The sequence below is a fragment of the Sphaerodactylus townsendi genome, linkage group LG08 (assembly GCF_021028975.2).
Source record: "Sphaerodactylus townsendi isolate TG3544 linkage group LG08, MPM_Stown_v2.3, whole genome shotgun sequence".
Lineage (NCBI taxonomy): Eukaryota > Metazoa > Chordata > Lepidosauria > Squamata > Sphaerodactylidae > Sphaerodactylus > Sphaerodactylus townsendi.
The window spans coordinates 47,489,892-47,510,196 of NC_059432.1; the positions used below are offsets into that span (position 1 = coordinate 47,489,892).

At 40.4% G+C, this 20,305-nt stretch overlaps 1 protein-coding gene across 4 annotated transcripts; it reads right to left on the reverse strand.

The window, feature by feature from the left end:
- Positions 1-1,215: 1,215 nt before the first annotated feature.
- On the reverse strand, positions 1,216-20,018 carry BUB3 (BUB3 mitotic checkpoint protein). 4 transcript variants are annotated; one of them, XM_048506360.1, is made up of 8 exons: positions 19,921-20,018; positions 17,277-17,471; positions 16,443-16,512; positions 14,511-14,662; positions 10,046-10,204; positions 7,270-7,447; positions 6,676-6,892; positions 1,216-1,471 (listed from the first exon to the last, which is right to left on the reverse strand). In XM_048506360.1, exons 2-8 carry the CDS (start codon positions 17,469-17,471, stop codon positions 1,462-1,464), a joined length of 981 nt encoding a protein of 326 aa, XP_048362317.1. In that variant the 5' UTR covers positions 19,921-20,018; the 3' UTR covers positions 1,216-1,461. The 4 variants fall into 4 exon arrangements, with proteins under 4 accessions (XP_048362317.1, XP_048362314.1, XP_048362315.1 ...); XM_048506357.1 differs by lacking the exon at positions 19,921-20,018 and adding an exon at positions 19,804-19,920; XM_048506358.1 differs by lacking the exon at positions 1,216-1,471 and adding an exon at positions 1,478-2,852 and having other exon boundaries at positions 19,804-19,923.
- Positions 20,019-20,305: the final 287 nt, after the last annotated feature.

The following is a 20,305-nucleotide window of genomic DNA, read 5'->3' on the forward strand; positions in this document are numbered from 1 at the left end:
TATTAACAGTGTAGTCTAGTACTGTAGAACAGTACATTTACAGATTGTACAACTGTACCAATCATTTTCTTGGGCTGTGAGTTGTGGCAATAGAAAATGGCTGGAAAAATAGGATGTATGAATTTGAATGTGAGAATCAAATTGAATGAAAGAAAACACCTGCATTAAAGATATTGTTTTATTGTGCTGGGTGCACAAAAGCAGAATATATTGTTTGTAAATCTAAGGGGCTCAGACTGGTGTAGAAATGTGGCCAAACAGCATTTACTCCTTACAAGTGGACCAAGCCAAGATGTCAGAGGCAGCCTAAGACGAGAGGGAGACTGAAGTTACCTGCGGATTTCTTCTCCCTCGTTCCTTTTTGGGTGCTTGTAAATCAAGTTAAGTTTCAACCAGCAAAGCTACATATCTCCACTCTAGAATTAGTGTTCTCCAGGGCAAGGGTGGACAGAAGATCGATCATGATCTACTGATCAATCCCAGATGTTTTGTAGCAGATGGGGAAAATTTCCCCTTTCCTTGCTCCTCTGTTGATTCAGCAAAACATGTAGATACATACTTTTGTCACTCTGTCACCATCCCTCCCACAGAACTGACAAATACCTTATCTGAAGAGCTTTTGTAAACTGGATAAAGAAACAAACAGAGATTTGAGAATGAACAGAGTCCTATGAAATAGGAGGACTGAAGCTCTGATACAGAAAACCAAATCCTTGGCTCAATATGCACTCAAAAGCATCCTGATAATTCCAAATGCATGTCAAAGTGAAGTGGGGTAAAGGATAACTTTGGAAAACATCTGGGGGAGGGAGTGGATTTTTTTCATACAGTTGACAGAACAAAAATTTTCTAGGAGGGGGCAGAAAGGTTCAAATGGTTTCCTGGTGAGTTTTCAGAAGCTGAGGCTGGTGTAGAATGCAGCAGTTAAACTGCTGCTTGGGACCAGCTATTTAAGCCTCTCACAGCATAGTTGCCTAATTATTATTATTTATTAAATTTGGTAATCCGCCCACCCCTGAAGGGCTCTGATTCAAAAGTTAACCCTGTAGGACTGATTCAAAAGTTAATCCTGTAGGACTGATGTCACCAAAAGGATTTTTCCTTCATATCAGAAGTGAGGATGCAGTTCATTTGCTGGGCATGCCATGAAGAATAAAATGTGCGTTTTTCCACTAAGTACAAGGCTGAAAATTCACAACACACTGCTGCTGAATATATCATTAGTTTTCTGAAAGATTTATTCAACCAACAGATAAACAGTTATTCAATCTGTACAAAAGTTCAATTACAAAATGCAGTATTACAGTACAAGCGGACAGAATAATACTAAATGACTACACAAACACTATTTTAACGAAAGCATTATTGGAAACAGATCTTTACTTGATCAAAGGATTTACTTCAAACTACTCTTGGCAAAAGTAGGTGGAGAAAAGCCATGGAAGTTTTCTTGGTCAGAAATCAAGTAGACCTGCAATAAAACAATATTTTAGTTAGCCACTTGAGTTTTGAAATGCCAATAAACATTAAAAAAAATAAAAACAAGATTTTTACCACCTCCTTGACTTTACAAATTCCTCAACAGTTAAGTCATGATTATGGCATTATAATTATACTAAAACCCTCCAAATGTGGGGAAGGTGTCAATTCCCCCAAACCCCTTTCCCAACTGAAAGTTTTTTTGTTAAAAAAAACCTACTACCATGGATCTCTGTATGAGTTCTTAAGCGTGCAGCTAAAGGCAAGCATAAACAACTGATGTCAAAAAGACATAATAATATTCAGAAATCCGTTTAAAGGAAGAAACAAGTCCAAAAAGATGCCTGCCTAAATGCATTGCAATTACGTTACAATTATTTTGCAAATATACAGAGATGCTCTGCCTTGTCTCAGTTCATTACCAGCTCAAACAATCTGCCCTTCTGGGATCAATTGTTTGCTAATAAATAATTGTTTGCAGCCACAAAATGATATTAAGTACTATTCTTATTAGTTTTGCTTCTACATCCTGTAATAAGATTCAAAATTAACAGAGTCCCAAGAGTCTAACCTTAACCTTGCTGTGTTTAACAACCCAGGAAATGATGAACCATCTGTTTCAAAAAATAATGGACAGCCAAGAGGAAATATTATTTAATTGTAGATTAACCTCCTAAGAAAGCAGAGTGAAGCATCCCTATAATTAGCAAACATAATGCAAGCAAAGAAACAGCTGAAGACAAAGTCATCTGGCAGAGTCTCCAGTCCACCAAGGGCTGCTTCTCATATTACCATTCTTTTCAATGAAACTCAATTGCATAAGTATTTCCATTAACGAAAAGTATAATGTGGGAAGTAAATTCAAATATTAACAATATAAAAACATGAATTTTACTATATCCCCCCTCCCCCAAGCTAAGCGAACATAGTCAGTGGTGCCTATAACTAAAACACTGAAAAGTATATCTAGCCCTAAACAAAACTAGGATTTAGATATGGCTGTGTGTATAAGGTACCATCAAATCACAGTCATCTTGTGGCAACCCAGTAGGGTTTTCAAGGCAAGAGACTTACATGAATGGTTTGCCATTGCCGTCCTTTGAATAGCAACCTTGATATTCCTTGTTGGTGTACCATCCAAATAGTCATGACCAACCCTGCTTAGTTTCTGGGATCTGATAAGATCAGGCTAACCTGGGCTATCCAAGTCAGGGCTTAAACATGGCTAGAGCTTTGCAACACTATGACTGCTTATAACAGATTTTCTGTGACATTAAATTTTTTTCAAGATTGCAGGTACAGCTGACAGGTCACATTTTGGAGAGGACTTCTAAAATGCCAAGGCAGAAGGACATAGCCACAACACTTTCTATCTGTTATGAACACAGGTTTATAAAATGGAATGGAGGCAACCAAACCCTTCAATTACAACCCAGGAACGTTGTGATTTATGTAGTAACAGGCAGAAACTGAATCCCAGGTTTAATTTTTCCATTTGGCCAAGCTATCAAGGGGGCCATGATGGATCCTTACTGGTTCTCTCCCGCTGACCACCTTATCCACAATTTGAAGTAACTGGTCATGAGCAGGCCTGGAAGGAAACTTTGAAACTGCATTCCTATATTCTGATTATGTTTAAAAGCGAACTCCTAGGCTGCAAGCAAATAAGCCTGAATTGAAATTGTGTGTGAAGACACCAGTCAGTCTACACAAAGATTCTATAGTTTGGACTCATTGCCAAGAGGGAAATGTTGGGGCTTTTTATGTGTATAAACTGGTTAGCAACACACGTTCTGATTTCTCTCCAGCATTCTGTCTAAAGCCTATTCTCAATTATCTGTGCTTTCCAGAATTGATGCTTAAAGATTTGTTTTATTCATGATTTTTGGGTAGGAAGTGATAGCTTAGAAAATCCAACACATGTTGCTGAAAACCACAGGGTTACACTAATCAACTGGAAAGCTGATGGGCAGGGAGGTAGGAGGGAAGGAACAAAAGCTCCCAAAGCCCCAAAGCCTCCCCCATAATTTGTGATGTAACAAGAGAGTCAGGATAAAAATATAAAAGGATTAGAGGGGAAATTTTCTTAGATGGTGGAAGCTCAACTACTGTGTAAGCCCAGGCATATGAGAGCTGGAAAGGCTCAGATTTTTTTCCTTTTGTTTTCAAACAGTTAAGATGCCCTTGGCATATAACCTCAGGAAGGGTGGCTGAGAACCAAGAGGGTGAATGTCCTAGTCTATCTCCTCCTTCAGTGACTAGCAAAATTTAATCTGGGCCAAGAAGCAAACAAGCAAGAGAGGATGGATACAGGATGGGATGGGAGTATAAATATTTAAACTGCATTGTCTCCACTGCCTCAGTAACTTCAAAGGTTTACAGAGGGTTTTAATGTGAACAAAGGCACAACCATAAGAGAATAGCCACCAGTAGCTAGACAGGCAGTTCATGCTGGAGTGCTCGGACAGAGAATGAAAGTTTAAAAAGCTGTCAAGGAAAATCTATTCAGAAGATGCAGCACTTGCCATTGATTTTGGTGTTTATGAAATAACAAACATTCAGCTGTTGGCTTCCACCTCTTTATTTATACCAAACCTCTAATTGCTGATTGAGACATACACAAAGTGCCAAATAGCTTAGGGACAAAAAACCCATGTCTCTGAATTCCATTAAAAAACAAATCTTTACAGCAAGCTGCATACTGCATCCATCCACTTAGCAGGCAAGGGAGGTTGGCCAAATGTTAATGAACCGAACATGTGGAAATATCTTCCCAAAGAATCTCTTTTCAACATATTACTTTTCCATATGTGAATTGTATTTGTATTTTGTTTTTATTTGACATTATTCTGTAAACTGTTATGCAAAGTTTTTATAAATGTAAATATTGCATTGTGAATAAAAAACAGTCATGTCACACCTGATCCCAGGTGTTCTGAACATTAACATGTGTATCAAGCAAATCACTGCTCTGATGTGAAATCTCCAAAAATGTTGAAACCACAGAAACGGGATTTTTTGAAGGAGAAAAAACAACAAAAACACTAGATCGAACTGAAATACATGGAATATCTACTTTCCTATCAAACCTAAACTCTTACACTGATTGAACACCATGATATACATAATTTATAACTTCCTTAGCACATGAAATTGTACCATTTGGTACATTTATGAAATTGAAGTATCGTCATTTTCTATTTTAAAAATTGCAAATATACCTAGAATGTGAGAGATTGGCAAACTGATGCACCTTACAAATTAAATTACAAATGTATCTTTAATTTTTGCCCCTTGAAAAAATAAAAGTTGAGGTAGATAACAATCTTTATAGTAAACAAAATAAAGTATATTATTTGACAAAAACTCTCTCACAGTCACAGTAGGCAAGCCTGTCAGGGTGTCTGAATGTTATGCTAAACTTTATAGGGCTGAAAATACCAAACTCTTTAATTATGCATTATCATTAAACACATTACAGCATACTGTTGCCAAAATTTAAATTTAAACAAAAAATATATTGGAAATGTACGTCTATGGGTTTTTTTCCTTTCGTGACCCCCACAATTTTTCTGTTTTTCCAGAAGAAAATCCTCCAACTTTTTAATGCTGAACATTTGAAATAAGTGAAATGCTTTGTAAGACAATGTTTTCCCATTTCATTATATACATTCTTCAGGCTTTTTCATGCCTTATACCACAGGTGTCAAACTCGTGGCCCTCCAGATGTTTTGGACTACAGTTCCCATCATCCCCCTGCCAGCATGATGCTGGCAGGGGATGATGGGAACTGTAGTCCAAAACATCTGGAGGGCCACGAGTTCGACACCTGTGCCTTATACCATTTTGAATGCAAAAAACCTTGCCTTAAAACAGATTTCACTAATTCTGAAAGACAAAATATTTCACAGGTTTCTTCAGTGCTCTCCCAAATTTTTCCACTAGAATTTTTGTAAGTCCTCAGGACTTTTTCCTGAAATTTTCTGGGCCTTTACATATTTAGTTCTGAAAAAATTGGACTGCAAAGTATTAATCATCACTGGCTTTCATGAGATCCAACCAAGAAAAAAACAACTGGTTCAGCTTCTGTAAAGTCTACTTTTGCAATGTTTTACACTGTAAAATACAAGTCACAGTAAGAACCAGAATGGCTAGTATGAGAATAAATAGTCATAATAAACTGGCAACTTCCAATAGGGAGCAGAAGTTCCAATCCACATACAGCTCTCCTAAACCAGAAAAGATTCTCTCTCACTTCAGAGACTCCCACTCCAAGGACGCAAAAGGATAGAGCAGACAAAGATATCAATTTAAACAGGAGGAATGAATTTAACGCTGTGTGTGTGTGTGATTATTTGTGACCCTCTCTTACTATGAGAAAATTTCATACTTACTGTATTTACAAAAAAGATATCTTGCATATTAGAGCATAAATGTTAGTTTATGAATTTGGCTTCTTTATCTGCTCTTTCTTCCCTCATAAGCTAATGGCAGTATGACCAGGTGGCAGTGAGACAGTGGGAATAACATACTCAAGACGTTTCATGACATTATAGTCATGGTTTTCCCTGCTAACCTTCCACAAGTCACAAAATTAAATTGTTGCCCAGTGTGGTCTAGAAACAAAAATATCTAACTATTAAACATTCAGCTAAATTGATTATCTCAAGGCATCAGAAATTATCTTTTTTCCCCTCTGCAACTAAAAGTGCCATGATTTTGCACATTAACTACTCCAAATTCTTTTCTTACAACTTACACAGCTACAATAACCAGCTAAACCTTGATGCACTACAGATGAGAACCTAGATCTGCATGCAAGACGATTGCCAACAGTTTGAAATCTTAAATATCCAATGTAATTAGATTTGCCCATATGAATTATCCTAAATTCGACTTAATTTTAAAGCAATGTACTTTCAATAATGCCATGGCTCCATACAATAGTGCCTATTCAGGAAGAATGAGAGTTTGACATTTTTCTCCTACAAAACAAGCAGACAATTTTATCCATCAGGCGTCTATCAACCTACGGATATTGAAAGCTTGGAAAGAACAAGATAAAATCAACTCCAGCCCTACTGTCAAGCTGTGCTATCTGCCAGGAATCAATAATGCTATTCATGAATTTAGGAAAATTAATAAATCCTGAAATAAACGCTAGAAAAAGCTCAAATACAGGTGAGGCATACTTACTTGGGTTTTGTTTCGGCATCTGTCACTTGGCGAATGTAGATACCATCTTCAGGATGTTCAATGTCATCCATTTCATACATATATGATGATGCTATTGCAAGGGTAGTTCCATCATTACTGAAGGCAAGTGATGCTATACTGGTAGGATAGCGGTGGAACTGGCAAAGTCTTTTTTTATTGAATGGATCCCAAATATTTACGAAGCCATCAGAACCACCTATGAATGGATTGTTAAAAGCTACCATATTATGAACTATTTCTGTAAATGTTAATGCAATTAAGTTCATGTAGAAAATGCAAAGGATACACAGAAAAACAACACACAAGGCACAGGACAGAAATATAACAAATATATTATCTGAAATAGAGCAGAAATTTTTCTGATTAAGTAATTTCCAGTCTTACAAGTGTTTAATCTAGCTACATCTTTTAAAAAAAAACCCAACCTTTTTCCACCTCAAATTTGAGTTTGAAATTCAGGAGTTAAAAGATCTCAAGAATATGTTAAAGGAATTACGAAATAACTGAAGTATTTCACATGATGTGACCACAAAACAGTAACAATAAGACTAGATAATTAAGTGTGTGTGTTACCTGTAGCAAATGTATTGTGGACATTGTGAAACGAGATGGCATTTACTGGATAAATCTGCTCAATGTTGTTCTCCTTCAGTCTGTGACATTTGAAAGCATATTTCTTCTTCTGAACCTCCAAACTTGGATCCAAATACTCAACTGCAACACGACCTTCTATAGAGCTTAACACATAACCCTACAGAACACAAATGTAATCTTCACTGAATATAGCTGGTGATACATTTTCTGTTATGCAATTGAATTTGATTTCTGAGACCAGTTTTTGGAACTCTGGCCGCTTCTGCATGGCCCAAAAGCAGCGTCCTAGGGACGGTAAAAATACCGTCCCTGGGGCGCCGTTCACACAGTTGCCACAGCGCCGTGCTCACCCCCCGAAATGGAACGAAAACACTACTTTCAAAACACGATCCTTGAGTGTGGTTTTTGGAAAGCAGTGTCTTCCTGCTGGCGCTGTGTGAAGAATACCAGTGTGAGGGCGCAGCTTTCAGTTTACCTTGTCTTCAAGGCTCTGGAGGGAGAAGGGACATGCCCACACTGCCCTCCGACCCTTGTGAGTCACTTCCTCTGTCTGGAGCCTCAGAGGGATGACAAGATAAACAAAAGACGCAGACCGGAGGCGTTTCCATGTGGAGCCGCCCGCACAAGACCATGCAAACAGTCCCATGGATCCACTGGCATTAATTATGCTGGTGGGCAGCCGCTTCTAACACCGTGAAGTCATCCTATGAAGAAGAGTTTAAGATCCCACAATTTTTTGGAAACCTTGTGGTCTCAAAGGGATGTCTGGGAAAGGACGACAGGCCTTTTTGACTGATGCCCTCTTGAAGGAAGGCCAAAGATGGCCCAAGCCAGTGTTGGGGGATTGACATACTTGCACTGTCATCACTTCACAAAGGCTTCCATGTGATATTGTAGTTGTGTGTGCAGAGGTCTGCCTGGAGGCCATGATAGTATCCGCAACCTCCAAGGAGTAGTCTAAGTTTAGGAGCCCACTCCTCTCAAGACCCACTGGGGGTCCAGATGCCATACTGGGCCTGCTGCAACATGTCTGGACTCAATGTAATCTTCCAGGGAGCCTTTACCAAGAGCTCCACTGAGGGAAACCATGATCTGAAAGACCAAAGAAGAACCACAAAGATCCAGACCGAACTGGAACCACAAAGATCCCAAGATGGAGTGGGGGAAGAGCACTCTTGTATCCTTAGTAGCTCTTCAATTATGGCTCTCGTTAGAAATTCCATCATGTCTTGAATAAGGATTCATCCTTCCATAACCTCAGAGGTGGTGGAAAGACCACACATTAACCTCTTGAAATAGAGGATCTGCTCCAGTGGTCAGGGAATCCATCTGGGTCACAGATTCCAACAGAGATCCCTGGCATGCCATCTTGGACCCCTGGGGTCAAACTGACAGCTCAGAGAGCCATTTGAACTCAGGGAGCTGTTTATGTGTTTTCATTAGGTGTTTTCAGGCACTTCCATTTTTTAGTTTTGGTAGTCTTCCTAGCCCACTATGGACTAGAGTCATTATGGCAGCTTTCTTCCCAAAAAACAGACAGAATGAGAAGGTCCCCATCATTTTCAGAGAAAGTTTATTGCTCCTTCACAGCTTTGAAGTCTCTGAGGCTTGCCAATCAGTTATTATGAAGGAGGGGGAGAAGAAGGAAGCCACAGGGACAGAAAGAACAGAAAGAGCGAAGCAGGAAAAAGAACAGCCTAGGAGAGGACAGAGTTTGAACACTCTGTGAAGAAAGGCAAGAAATATGTTCAGAAGCTGCACTCCCTGCCAAAGCAGGAACCAAAACAAACTAGGATATTCCTACCCAGGAGACAGTAAGTTAAAGAAACAGTTCTTTCTTCCCTGAGCAATTGGCAGCAATCAAGCATACCAAGATACTCTCCTCCTCAGAGCAAGAAGGACCATTCCCATCCTTGTAAATTACACCTAAGCAAACATATTTTATCTGAATTCCAAAGAAGAAGAAGAAGAAGAGTTTGGATTTATATCCCCACTTTCTTTCTTGCAGGAAACTCAAAAGGGCTTACAATCTCCTTGCCCTTTCCCCCTCACAACAAACACCCTGTGAGGTGGGTGGGGCTGAGAGAGCTCCGAGAAGCTGTGACTAGCCCAAGGTCACCCAGCTGGCGTGTTTGGGGTGTACAGGCTAATCTGAATTCCCCAGATAAGCCTCCACAGCTCAGGCGGCAGAGCGGGGAATCAAACCTGGTTCCTCCAGATTAGATACATGAGCTCTTAACCTCCTACGCCACAAGCAACAAGGGAGAGAGAGAGGGAGGGTGTGAAAGCTCAAGCCAGACAGGGGAAGGGAGGCAAGGAGGCCTGCTAGGAGGAGGGTGGCGTGGGCAAGGGCAGCCCCATACACCCAGTGCTTTGTGGGCATGGTGGTTTCTTGGCCCCTTGGGCCAACGGGGAGAGTCATCATCTGAGGAGACCAACCCCCAGGTTACGGAGGAGGGAAGAAAACTGCTTTTATCTGCTGGTAACAGTATACTAATTTTGCAAGATTTCATGCTTGCTAGTCTAGCTTTCTTGCATAATTTAGAACTCCGCAGTGTACTTTAGATTTAAATAAATATTAGTCACTGTTGTTCCCACTTTCCCATATGCATATCTTACCTTAAGGAAAAACAAAGAAATGTCATTTCTTTTAGAGAAAGCTATAAAGTTGGCAAAAAACTAAACATTTTAATAGGTTGAACATGACCTTCAGAGTTGTTGCAGTGGAGACAGTTTTGAAGCATAGCTGACTTACTTGTTTGTTGGGAAATGCTCTGATACAACGGGTCTGATATTTAAGACTTGATTCTCTTCTCTGTTGAACATAGCCCATGTTCCGCAAGTCCCATACCAGAACTCTCCGACCAGCTGTTCCCACAATCAATCTATCACCAGATACAGACAATGTATACACCTTTGGGGAAAAAAAATCAGAGTGAAGTTACACTTTCCAACTTCACTTTTGGAATTATTATGTTGGCAGATTAAAGTAATATATTATCTGTTCCATTGACAAGTGCAATAGCAGCAGGAATTCAAAAACAAAGAACTGTCAGATTCAAGAGGCCCAACACTAAAATGCAAGATAGATGTTTTCAATATTTTGGTGACATTTCTCAGTCATATAAGATAGATAATTCTTCTTTATTCCTGTTTATTTTATTTTTGTTCCGTTTTCTACCCTGCTCTTTTATTATTTGTTTTATTGGATTTATACCCCCACACCCAACTTCCAGTCAAGGCGAGGTTCAGGGTGGATCACAATAGAATTAAAATCACAATCAGTGACATAATAAATTAATCAAAACTTCATAGGTAAAACCGCACATTTAATGGAACATTATTCATTCCAATTGGGCCTAAAATCCCTTCCACCCCTATCCTGACAAGAAATTTTCTTGGTTTATCAGGAGGGGGAAGGGGAGGAGAGGTGCTAGTGGGTAATGCACAGGTTAAGAATGTCAGCTTATCATAGGTTCAACAGACTCGTGGGTGGCATCAACCAAATGCCCGGTAGAACAACTCTGTCTTGGAACAACTGTTTGTTCAAGGTCCTGCAGGACCCTGGTGTTAGCTGGCAGAGTGTTCCACCAGGCTGGAGCCAGGGCCAAAAAGGCTCTGGTTGAGGCCAACCTAATGTCCTTGGGGCCAGGGACCACCAGGAGATTAGTGGAGTATCAGAGTGTCCTCTGTGGGAAATAGAGGGAGATGAGGCTTCAAAACTTCAGGGACCCCAGACTGCTCAAGGCCTCAAAGGTCAGAACCTTGAGCATGATCAAGAACTCCACTGGCAACCAGTAAAGCTGACATAAGATTTGCGTGATATGCCCCCTCACCACTGTGCCAGTGAGAAGCCTTGCTGCTGTATTTTAGACTAATTTCAACTTCCAGATCAGTCTCAAGGGTAGGCCTGCATGGAACACAGAGAAGCTGGGCTCAGGGCAGCTAGCAACATATAAATATGGTATGCGGAAAATCTTTAGACATAATTGTCTAAGGGATGGAATACTACAGCGATGCATTTCCCACCAGTGGACATGCAGGACTCACTATATGAGTCCTACACATCCATTCATTGAAGGTGCATCCCTCACAGGCCAACCATTCCTCCGCCCATCTTCCCATAAACCAGCAGCAAGCTGGGCCTAGTGGGGAGGATGGCAGGAACACTCCCCATTGCCCCACCACACTTCCCTCGCCCAAAACAACAAGCCATGGTGGCAGGGCAGTCCAAGCTCTAACCAGGATCAAGGCTTGAAGTTAGCCGTATGGCTTTATGGAGCTGTATCTCCCCACACTGCCCTTGGAGGACACTCCATTTCCCTAACAGTAATCTGCTGGTGGTCCTTGGCCCACTTGGCCTCAACCAGAGCCAGGGCTTTTTTGGCCCTTGCTCCAGCCTGGTGGAACACTATTTATCAGCTGATACCAGGGCCCTGCAGCCCCTTACTCAATTCTGCAGGGGCTGCAAGACAGAGATGTTCCACTGGGCCTTTGGTTGAAACCACCCAGAGAAAGTCCAGTTGATCCACCTAATGCTGGCCTCCCTCATCCAGAACATTACCATTTTGTGCACGCTTCTGCTTTTTTCTCTCTCTCTCTCTCTGACAAATAGAAATTGACTCCTATTGAGAAGCGGGGGGGGGGTGAAATGACTTTTTAGGCTGGGATTATAATATATTGTGCCATCACATCACTGTATTTTAAATGTTTAAAATGGTTTATGTTATATGTTATTTTGGAAGTTTTAACTTCTGAGTCACCTTGAGCCTGGCCTTTGGCTGGGGTACAAATATAATAACTAACAATGAAATAAAAACAAATGCAAATGCAGTAGTGAAACATAATTTGGTTTAGAAGCAAAGAAAGGAATTTACCAGTGTTAAGGCGGAAAAAGAGGGGTCGCTCTTCCCAGCTCCTAAGTTTATGTGATCTGATGGCATTATGCCTTCAACAAAAACCATTTTGCAAAAACCTAACACATGTTATTTCTTAAAATAAACAATAACCCACATCATATTTAATTAAAAACATTAAGGTAAAATCTACAACCAAAAAAGCTACGTTATACTGGATAGCTTGTCATTTATTTTGCCATCTCAGTTTACGGAACAAAGGGTGCCACCCTATACACACTTACTGGGGAGGAAGCACCATGGCATAAAGCAGGACTAAATAAGCATGCCAATGATTGTGCACTGAGAAAAAAAATACCGTATATACTCGCGTATAAGCAGAGTTTTTCAGCCCTGTTTAAAGGCTGAGAAAAGCCCCCTCGGCTTATACGCGAGTCACCATTTTCTATCAGTGGCAAGCAGGCTGGGGGCCGGCCGGGACAACCTCCCTGCTGCCCGGAAGCCCCTTGTTGCTGCCCTCCTCCAGGGTGAGGGGGGGAACCCCGAGGCACCCTGGCTGGGCTTCCTCAAACCGGAAGGCAGAGGGAGCTCCTTATTTGGGCAGTGACATCAGGGGGAGTCACTGCACAAATAAGGAGTTCCCTCTGCCTGCCGGCTGGGTTTGACAAAGCCCAGCTAGCCTGCAGGCAGAGGGAGCTCCTTATTCGGGTAGTGACATCAGGGGGAGTCACTGCCCAAATAAGGAGTTCCCTCTGCCTCCTGGCTTCCCACCCTCGGCTTATACCTGAGTCAATAAGTTTTCCCAGGTTTGGGCAGTAAAATTAGGTGCCTCGGCTTATACACGGGTCGGCTTATACACGAGCATATACGGTAGTTATGCAAAATTGCTACATAGTCTAGCAAAATTGCTACATTTGTTTAAATTAAAACCTTAGTTAAGAATCCACACTACATGAACTAATAACCATTAGTATATTTGCTCTTGAAAAGTATTCAAAATTCTTAAAATTTTATCTTCTGATTAATCAGTATACTTGAGATGCAATTTAGGCCGTCAACATCTACAGGGATCAATAAAACTTAAACACATGATGTTAATTTACCATGCTGGGGCATTAGAGAAAGCATATTTCAGATGGTATAAAGTCCAAACATAAATGACAATCAAATTATACAAAGTGTTCTTGAACACAATATAAAATGTGATAATGTACAATCTATGTATTGAGAAATGTTGGATCAGGAATATTAATTACTTTAAATGTTCTTTGCAAACTGATGTCACACCTGTAAAGTATTCTTTCTACGGTCAGCAGCCATAACTCAAACAAAGACAATGTCATGAAATAGGCCGAGTATACACATTTATCAGAAACAGCATTTTAAAAAGCAACATAATGAACCCTGGTGTGCCAAGAAGATGCCTGGTTCAATGTGACTGTCTATTATATGGCATTCTACAAGCAATTCATCACAGTTCTCTATATGCTACATACAACTATAAATCACATATAAAAATGATCCTATTTTATTCAGAACACAGCTGTGGCCAGAAGAATATTCAGGTTGTATATGCTAGCTACATATTGGCTACTTAGAAATTATGTGATACAGAATAGTAGTCCCTCAATACAACTGTAAAATGTTAAAAGGGATAAAAGTTCATAAGCTGGAGATAGTGCAATATTTTCTGACCAGGAATACTAGAAAGCTTCTGGCCAGGAACACAAGAAAGCTTGCATATTAAAACTTAATAAACGCTTAATAAAAATCATCAGTGTGGTGTATTAGTTAGTAGTCTGGGACTTGTATCTGGAAGAGCCAGGTTCAAAGCACCACTCATGCCATGGAAGCTTGCTGGGTGACCTTGGCCCAGTCACACTAACCTAACTCACAAGGTTGTTCAGAGGATAAACTGAAGGAGAGAAGAATGGTGTAAAATAAGAACATAAGAAAGAGCCTGCTGGATCAGACCAGAGTCCATCTAGTCCACCACTCTGCTATTCGCAGTAGCCCACCAGATACCTTTGGGAGCTCACATGCAGGATGTGAAAATGCTTTGGGTCCCCAGCAGGGAGAAAAGCAGGTATAAATAAATAAAATAAAGACTAATAAAATTATTGTCTACTGAGCAAAAGAATATGTGGAGATAATAAAGTGGAGAAGGGCAGAACCATGCACATTGTCTTGGGCACCTTGGAGAAAAGATGGGATATAAAATGTGAGGGAACAAATAGTGGATATGGATAATATTTTCAATAGTCTGAGACCAGAGAAATTCTACACAGGACTGTCCTGGAATTTACTAAAATACATTTGCCAACCACATGAAAAACAATATAATCTTACTGCTTAAATGCAAACCTTTTCTGGTTGAGAAAATGTTCCTGCATTACAGGGTGTTCTGGGATCCCATAATTTAACAGTTTGATCCCAACTTCCAGTTACCATTACATTCACCTCTGGACAATATTCCACACATCTGATAGGAGCATCATGGGTGCCAACAAGATTTTCTGTAGGAAGAAGTGGGGCAAATCTGAATACATAGCTATAGTAGAGCTACTAACAACCAAATTTAATAAAAAGAACTCAGCAATATTCATACAGCAGTAGCAGGGTTTAATCTGCCATTCACTAATGTATGTGCATGCTGGGACGTCTTTCAAAGGACGCTTGATCCTCTAATCTTTGCAATAGATATACAGTTCTGAAGTGTTAAATGTAGACTAATAGATATCAACTCGGTATTTCAAAGAAGATTAAGAGGGGGGTTGGTACCCATGCAGAGATTTTCAAGCAAACAAAAGAGATTTGTGCACCTAACTCTGCTGGGCTTCTCTGAAAATCCAAGCCATGAATGGCATGTGAGAAAGATCTAATAATCAGTGAGTGAGCATGACCACATTAGTTCATACCTTTGCCACTTGTGAGTAAATTAGGCACTTCCAACAAAACATTGTCAATAAAACCTTTATTCCACACCATCAGCCATTTTATCCCTGTGCCCTATATTATTAAACAGTTTTAGAATCTTTTAAAGTGATGTTGAGTACTCATCCTCTAATACCTTGCTTTGTTACCTGAGCCCTCCAACTAGGGAAAGAAACAAATTAGTACATTTTTAATCCTCTAGAAGTTATTTTAAATAGCTTTCTGTACCATAGCAATAGCCCAATTCTCCACTACTTTTCAAGACTCCAAGAAAGCACTGTCTGGAAACTTCTTATCCCTTTACAATGTCACAGCATCTAATTTTATCTTGGCAGGACCACCTAAGCAGCTTTTCTGACATTCAGCTATTATGCTTCCAAATATCTAGAAATCTGACCACACTTTTAATGCACTCAATACAATTTAAAAAGCATTATCAGTTTTATATATTTGTATGAGGCAGGTATCATGGGCACACACAACATTTTGCCTTTAAACAGCTCCACAGACCCTGTTTTTTAAGTATAAGCAATGTTTAAGAGCAAAATGGGCATTCCCAGAGGTGGCTGCTAAAATATGTTAAACATCTGGCTATATATGCAGATGGTAAGTATGCATCAGTCCATATAAGGGCTAAAAACAGGATAAGGCCCATCTTTCAAAATCTCACATCAATACCATTTGAAAGACTGTGAGATGCTACAGGAAGTTCTCCTTTAAAAATACATAGATGGGCGAACAGCAAATGAAACAATCAAGGGTAGGTAAAGGACTGCATGTAACAATGTCATAAATGATGTTCACAGTTTTACTCACAATCGAGAAAAAAAAGTTAGCAAAACTAAGATTATAATTTAATAAACAATGCTAATTTTACATAGTCCTGGGAAAAAACACCAACTCTCTTCTTTTTAAGCAGACTAAAAATCTGTATTTCTCTGATAAATCATTAAACACACAAAAAAACCCCGAAGTGGTACTGCATGGCAATAAATGGAGCTACAGAAAGTGCTCACTTAAATCATATGGCATAAGAAATATGATCTTCAATTTCAAGAAAGCAAAAACATTTGTCTTATGCTTTGTGACTCTACAGCAGGGGTCTGCAACCTGCGGCTCGCCAGATGTCCATGGACTACAATTCCCATCAGCCCCTGCCACCATAGCCATGAACATCTGGAGAGCTGCAGGTTGCAGACCCCTGATCTACAACTACCATCTATATGAATACTTTAAATAGCCAACTGTACAATACTTCGAGATTTCAAGAAACTATTTCTGAAGAACTAATGTTCAGTGTCTGAAGTGTCTTCTGTTTTCCTTTCAGCACTGGACTAGCTTACCTCTACTGGACTAGCTTACCTTGATCAGTGTTCAAGTCATGCATTTTTAACTGTCGATCTAATCCTCCGCTCCATGCATGTGTAGGGTCCTTCAAAGAGGGAGAGAGAGAGATCTCATTCACTTAGGTTTTAAAGATGTAAAAAAAATCACAAAAGGCATTTTTAAAAGTCTGTGCCTATCCACAAAGCAACACTAGTGATAAGTGCCAAATTCAACAGAGCAATAATCAAATAAAAAAACACAATAAATAGTCATTAAATCACTGAATGATAGAAGGAAAGGTTATCTTCAGCATTTCTTTCTCTTTCCCTTGTAACACTACAAGGTCACCATCAAAACAGAACACTGAGACTGAAATCCCAAAAGGTCTGAATGCCCACGAAAAGTGATTTTGTGCATACAAAAAAAGACTAGGTGGCCTTTTCCTTCTAGTGAAAAGTCTTTGCTCCCTTGGCTTTAACAAAGGGCGGGGGGTGGGGGGGGCAACGGGTGTGATGCCAGAAGGACCTGAAAAGATTCTCTACATGTGTGATACCAGTGGCTCAGACAGCTTGTGTGTAGTGGTTAGAGAACTAGACTAGGACCACATTCAAATCCCAATTCAATCATGAAGCCCATAGGGTTTTGGAGAGGGCAAAAATGGAGAGAAGAAAATGATGCATGACACTTTGAGTTCCTTGGAGAAAAGACAAATAAAAACATATAGACAAGAATGCCAAACATAGATTTTAATCCCAACCTAAAGCTTTAATATATTAATCTTCACATAAACCCTGTGCACTATCAACGTAATCTGAAAACTACAAGAGCAACCATATTCTAAGCCTCGTGGTGATGAAGTAAAACACTTACATAAAAAGCACAGTCAAGTACAGCTCCTGTGTGTTGATACTTAAGTCTCATGGAGTTGGCTGGGACATCATACAATCGAACTGTAGTATCCCATGATGAAACAAGCAGAAACTGAGATGTGTTAGGACTGAATTTCACTGACGAGATTCCATCTTCTGGTGGCTGGTTCAATTTAAATTCATTTGACCCAGTCATCTGAATAAAGATTGTACAACAGTTAACCACTCATTCTGAAAAGATTTCCTAAAATGGTATTTGACTGTAATTTTTAGACAGGAATATTTCAGAAACTATATTTACGGCCTGTAATCAACTATGAATGGACAGAAGGTGTATGGAGTTAATTCATTTTCATCTCCTCTTCAGCAGCTCTTTTTGAACCTCAGAAAGATCACTCATGGAGTTGTAAGACAACACAACAAAACAGCAGTGCAGGTCAAAGAGCTACCGTGAGGGGGAAGAGTGTGAATATCCTCTCTATGCACTAACAGAAGTCTTAGAAGGAGTGATTTCACATCCCTTCCTCCAGCAAACCAACCTGCATGGATGTTCTACTGAACAAGCCCTGAAACCCTAGAAGAAAGCAATGTTTCAGTTAATGTTTATAAAATAATGTCTTATTAGGCAACAGGCTGTGAGTGGATGAGGTGGATCCCATTATCCACAGACCCAAGGATGACAGATCCTTCCAGTCTTAGCAGTCCTTTCCAACCCCAAGGAACTATAATCCCACCAAGACCCACACAGTCTATCTGCCAAGCATACTGGAAGGCTGCAGAGGGAAGAGGAATGGAGACAGAATCAATCCTTCTGCAACTTCCATTGGCACCTTCTAAATATGAATCCTCCAATCCTAACTACTGGTTGTTATTAAGTTTTGATTTTGGCTAATAGTGAAAATCATACCAGAATTGTATTCAAAATTATTCTGCACTACACAACTAGCACCTGGATGTGTGAAATACAAGACAAAGTTCCATCTGTGATGGATCATTCATGCATTCAACTAATTACTTGAGATTTGAAGTTATGAGCAATAAGCATGCACAAGTTAACCAGCTTTCAGCTTAATGATGACAGGAAGGATCAGCTCAAGGTTTCTTAAGTGACTGCAAGTCTAAACAAGTCATAACAACTTTACCCTAATTATTAACAATAATTAAAATTTGGTTGAGATCCTGTGCACATTGGCTTATGAATAAATCATATTGAACTCAGGGGACTTTACTGCTAACTAAGCATGCACAAAAATGGGCTGCAAACTGACTATTGAACACACACATACCATTTTGGAAAACTAAATCTACCTATTAGTTACAAAATATGTCAAGAACAAAACAGTTGGTTTAATTTCTAGAAGATGAAAAAAGACTATACTGAACAAATTGCCTTTTTCTTAAAATGTCGCTGTGCCTTTTGTCTGTCTGTGTAAGACAGACTCGTCCTATCACCTAAGTTGACATTTCCAGTACAAATCTTCAAAGCTGTAGCTGCACAATAGTAAATCTTCAAAGCTGTAGCTGCACAAATAGATTTTACTACTACTATTTCAGCATTTGTACAATGTCAATTATAGTAGTTATGTGCTTGTTATTTCAGGCCACAAAAGACACAAGAATATTGGGGGGGGGGGGGGGGGGAAGCCAAAGTTTTCAGAACAGAAAGATTACAATACACAAGACTCTTTGCTACTGAAACCAAGCACTACAGGAACTACTTAAACACATTACTAAAATAAGGTCTTCATATTAATTTGGTGAAATAATAGGTTAACTATGCACAGTAAATATAAGTGTACATCACCAAATGAAGTGTAAATGAACTTTGCATGCATAGGCTGATGCACAGCTGCAACATTACAGTATCTGGTCATACCCCTGATAATTCTAAAACGGATGTAAACAGAAACTCAAATGACATCATTGCCAGTCTTACAGAAAAATTGTCTGTGATTGTTTGTGGTCACAGAAAAAATTATTTCGAATCTCAGGACACAAAAACGATGTTATGCATTCTGTCCACTAGTCAGTTTCCATGTTTTTCTAACTGAACACACTAAAAGTAGAAATACATTTGGAGTATTTATTGCCCACTTTTCTCAAAAAAGACTCAGTGCAGACACAAGCCTCCCAAACAGAATTTTTCAGCGAAACTTATTATCATACACCCAATCACTGCTTCTTATTTTTAAGATTTCTCTAAAACAATGCCGATGAGAAGCAGCCCTGTTGAGCCACTAAAAGTGGCGAGCAGGGCTGGTGAACTTTTCCCCTCCTGCTCTGCCAATACTTGGATGATCTTCTTGGCCCATGGTTGGCGTTAAGCAGCTATTAAACAGTGAAGGCTGGGGATAGCCTTGGCTCGCGACCCAACGACTTGGAACTGACGCCCACCCACACATCTCCCGGGGTTGGGGGCGACAGATGAGGGAAAGGATGCAGAGATAAAGGGCGTGGCCTGGAAGAGACTCGAATCAGCAGAGAGAGAGAAAACGTAATAATGGAGGACGCGGTTCTTCGGTTCGTACCGCGCCACTCTCAGCCCCGTGCTCAAAGGGAACAGGCCCCCGCCAGAGCGACCCACGGTCAGCCATGCCGCACCACAGACCGCTCACCCGATGCTCCCACGCGGCCCAACCGCTCACCTTGTTTCCTTCCCGCTCACAACGTTCCACGCATCAACCGCCTTCCCCTCTCCGCGTGCGCGCGCGCGCCGGCAACCAACTCCCAACAGCCCCAGCGCGACGCCCCGCCGCTGCAGCCCGGGATTGGTTGATTTGAACATGAGAACTACAACACCCAGGATGCACCACTTGCTGCGACTGGCCTACAACGCCCAGCATGCCGCGGGCGACGGTTCTTTCGCGGCTTTCGTCCCCTTATTCTGTTTCTATGCTTCTGAGCGGTCTTTGCTGCTTCTCTTCGCGCGTGAAATGCAGCTATTAAATGGGTTCTGTGATTGCAAAAAGACAATGGCGATTTCCAAAGACCTTGCTTTTCACGTCGCGCGTTGGGAATCTCGGGGTAGAA

Bases quoted from the DNA above. Each gene is read 5' to 3' on its own strand.
- BUB3 (XM_048506357.1), bottom strand. From the start codon at position 19,869: ATGGCTGACCGTGGGTCGCTCTGGCGGGGGCCTGTTCCCTTTGAGCAC. The intron at 17,472-19,803 runs GTACGAACCGAA...ATCTTTATTCAG, and splicing joins ACGGGGCTGAGAGTGGCGCG to ATGACTGGGTCAAATGAATT. The intron at 16,513-17,276 runs GTAAGTGTTTTA...CCCTCTTTGAAG, and splicing joins TACTTGACTGTGCTTTTTAT to GACCCTACACATGCATGGAG.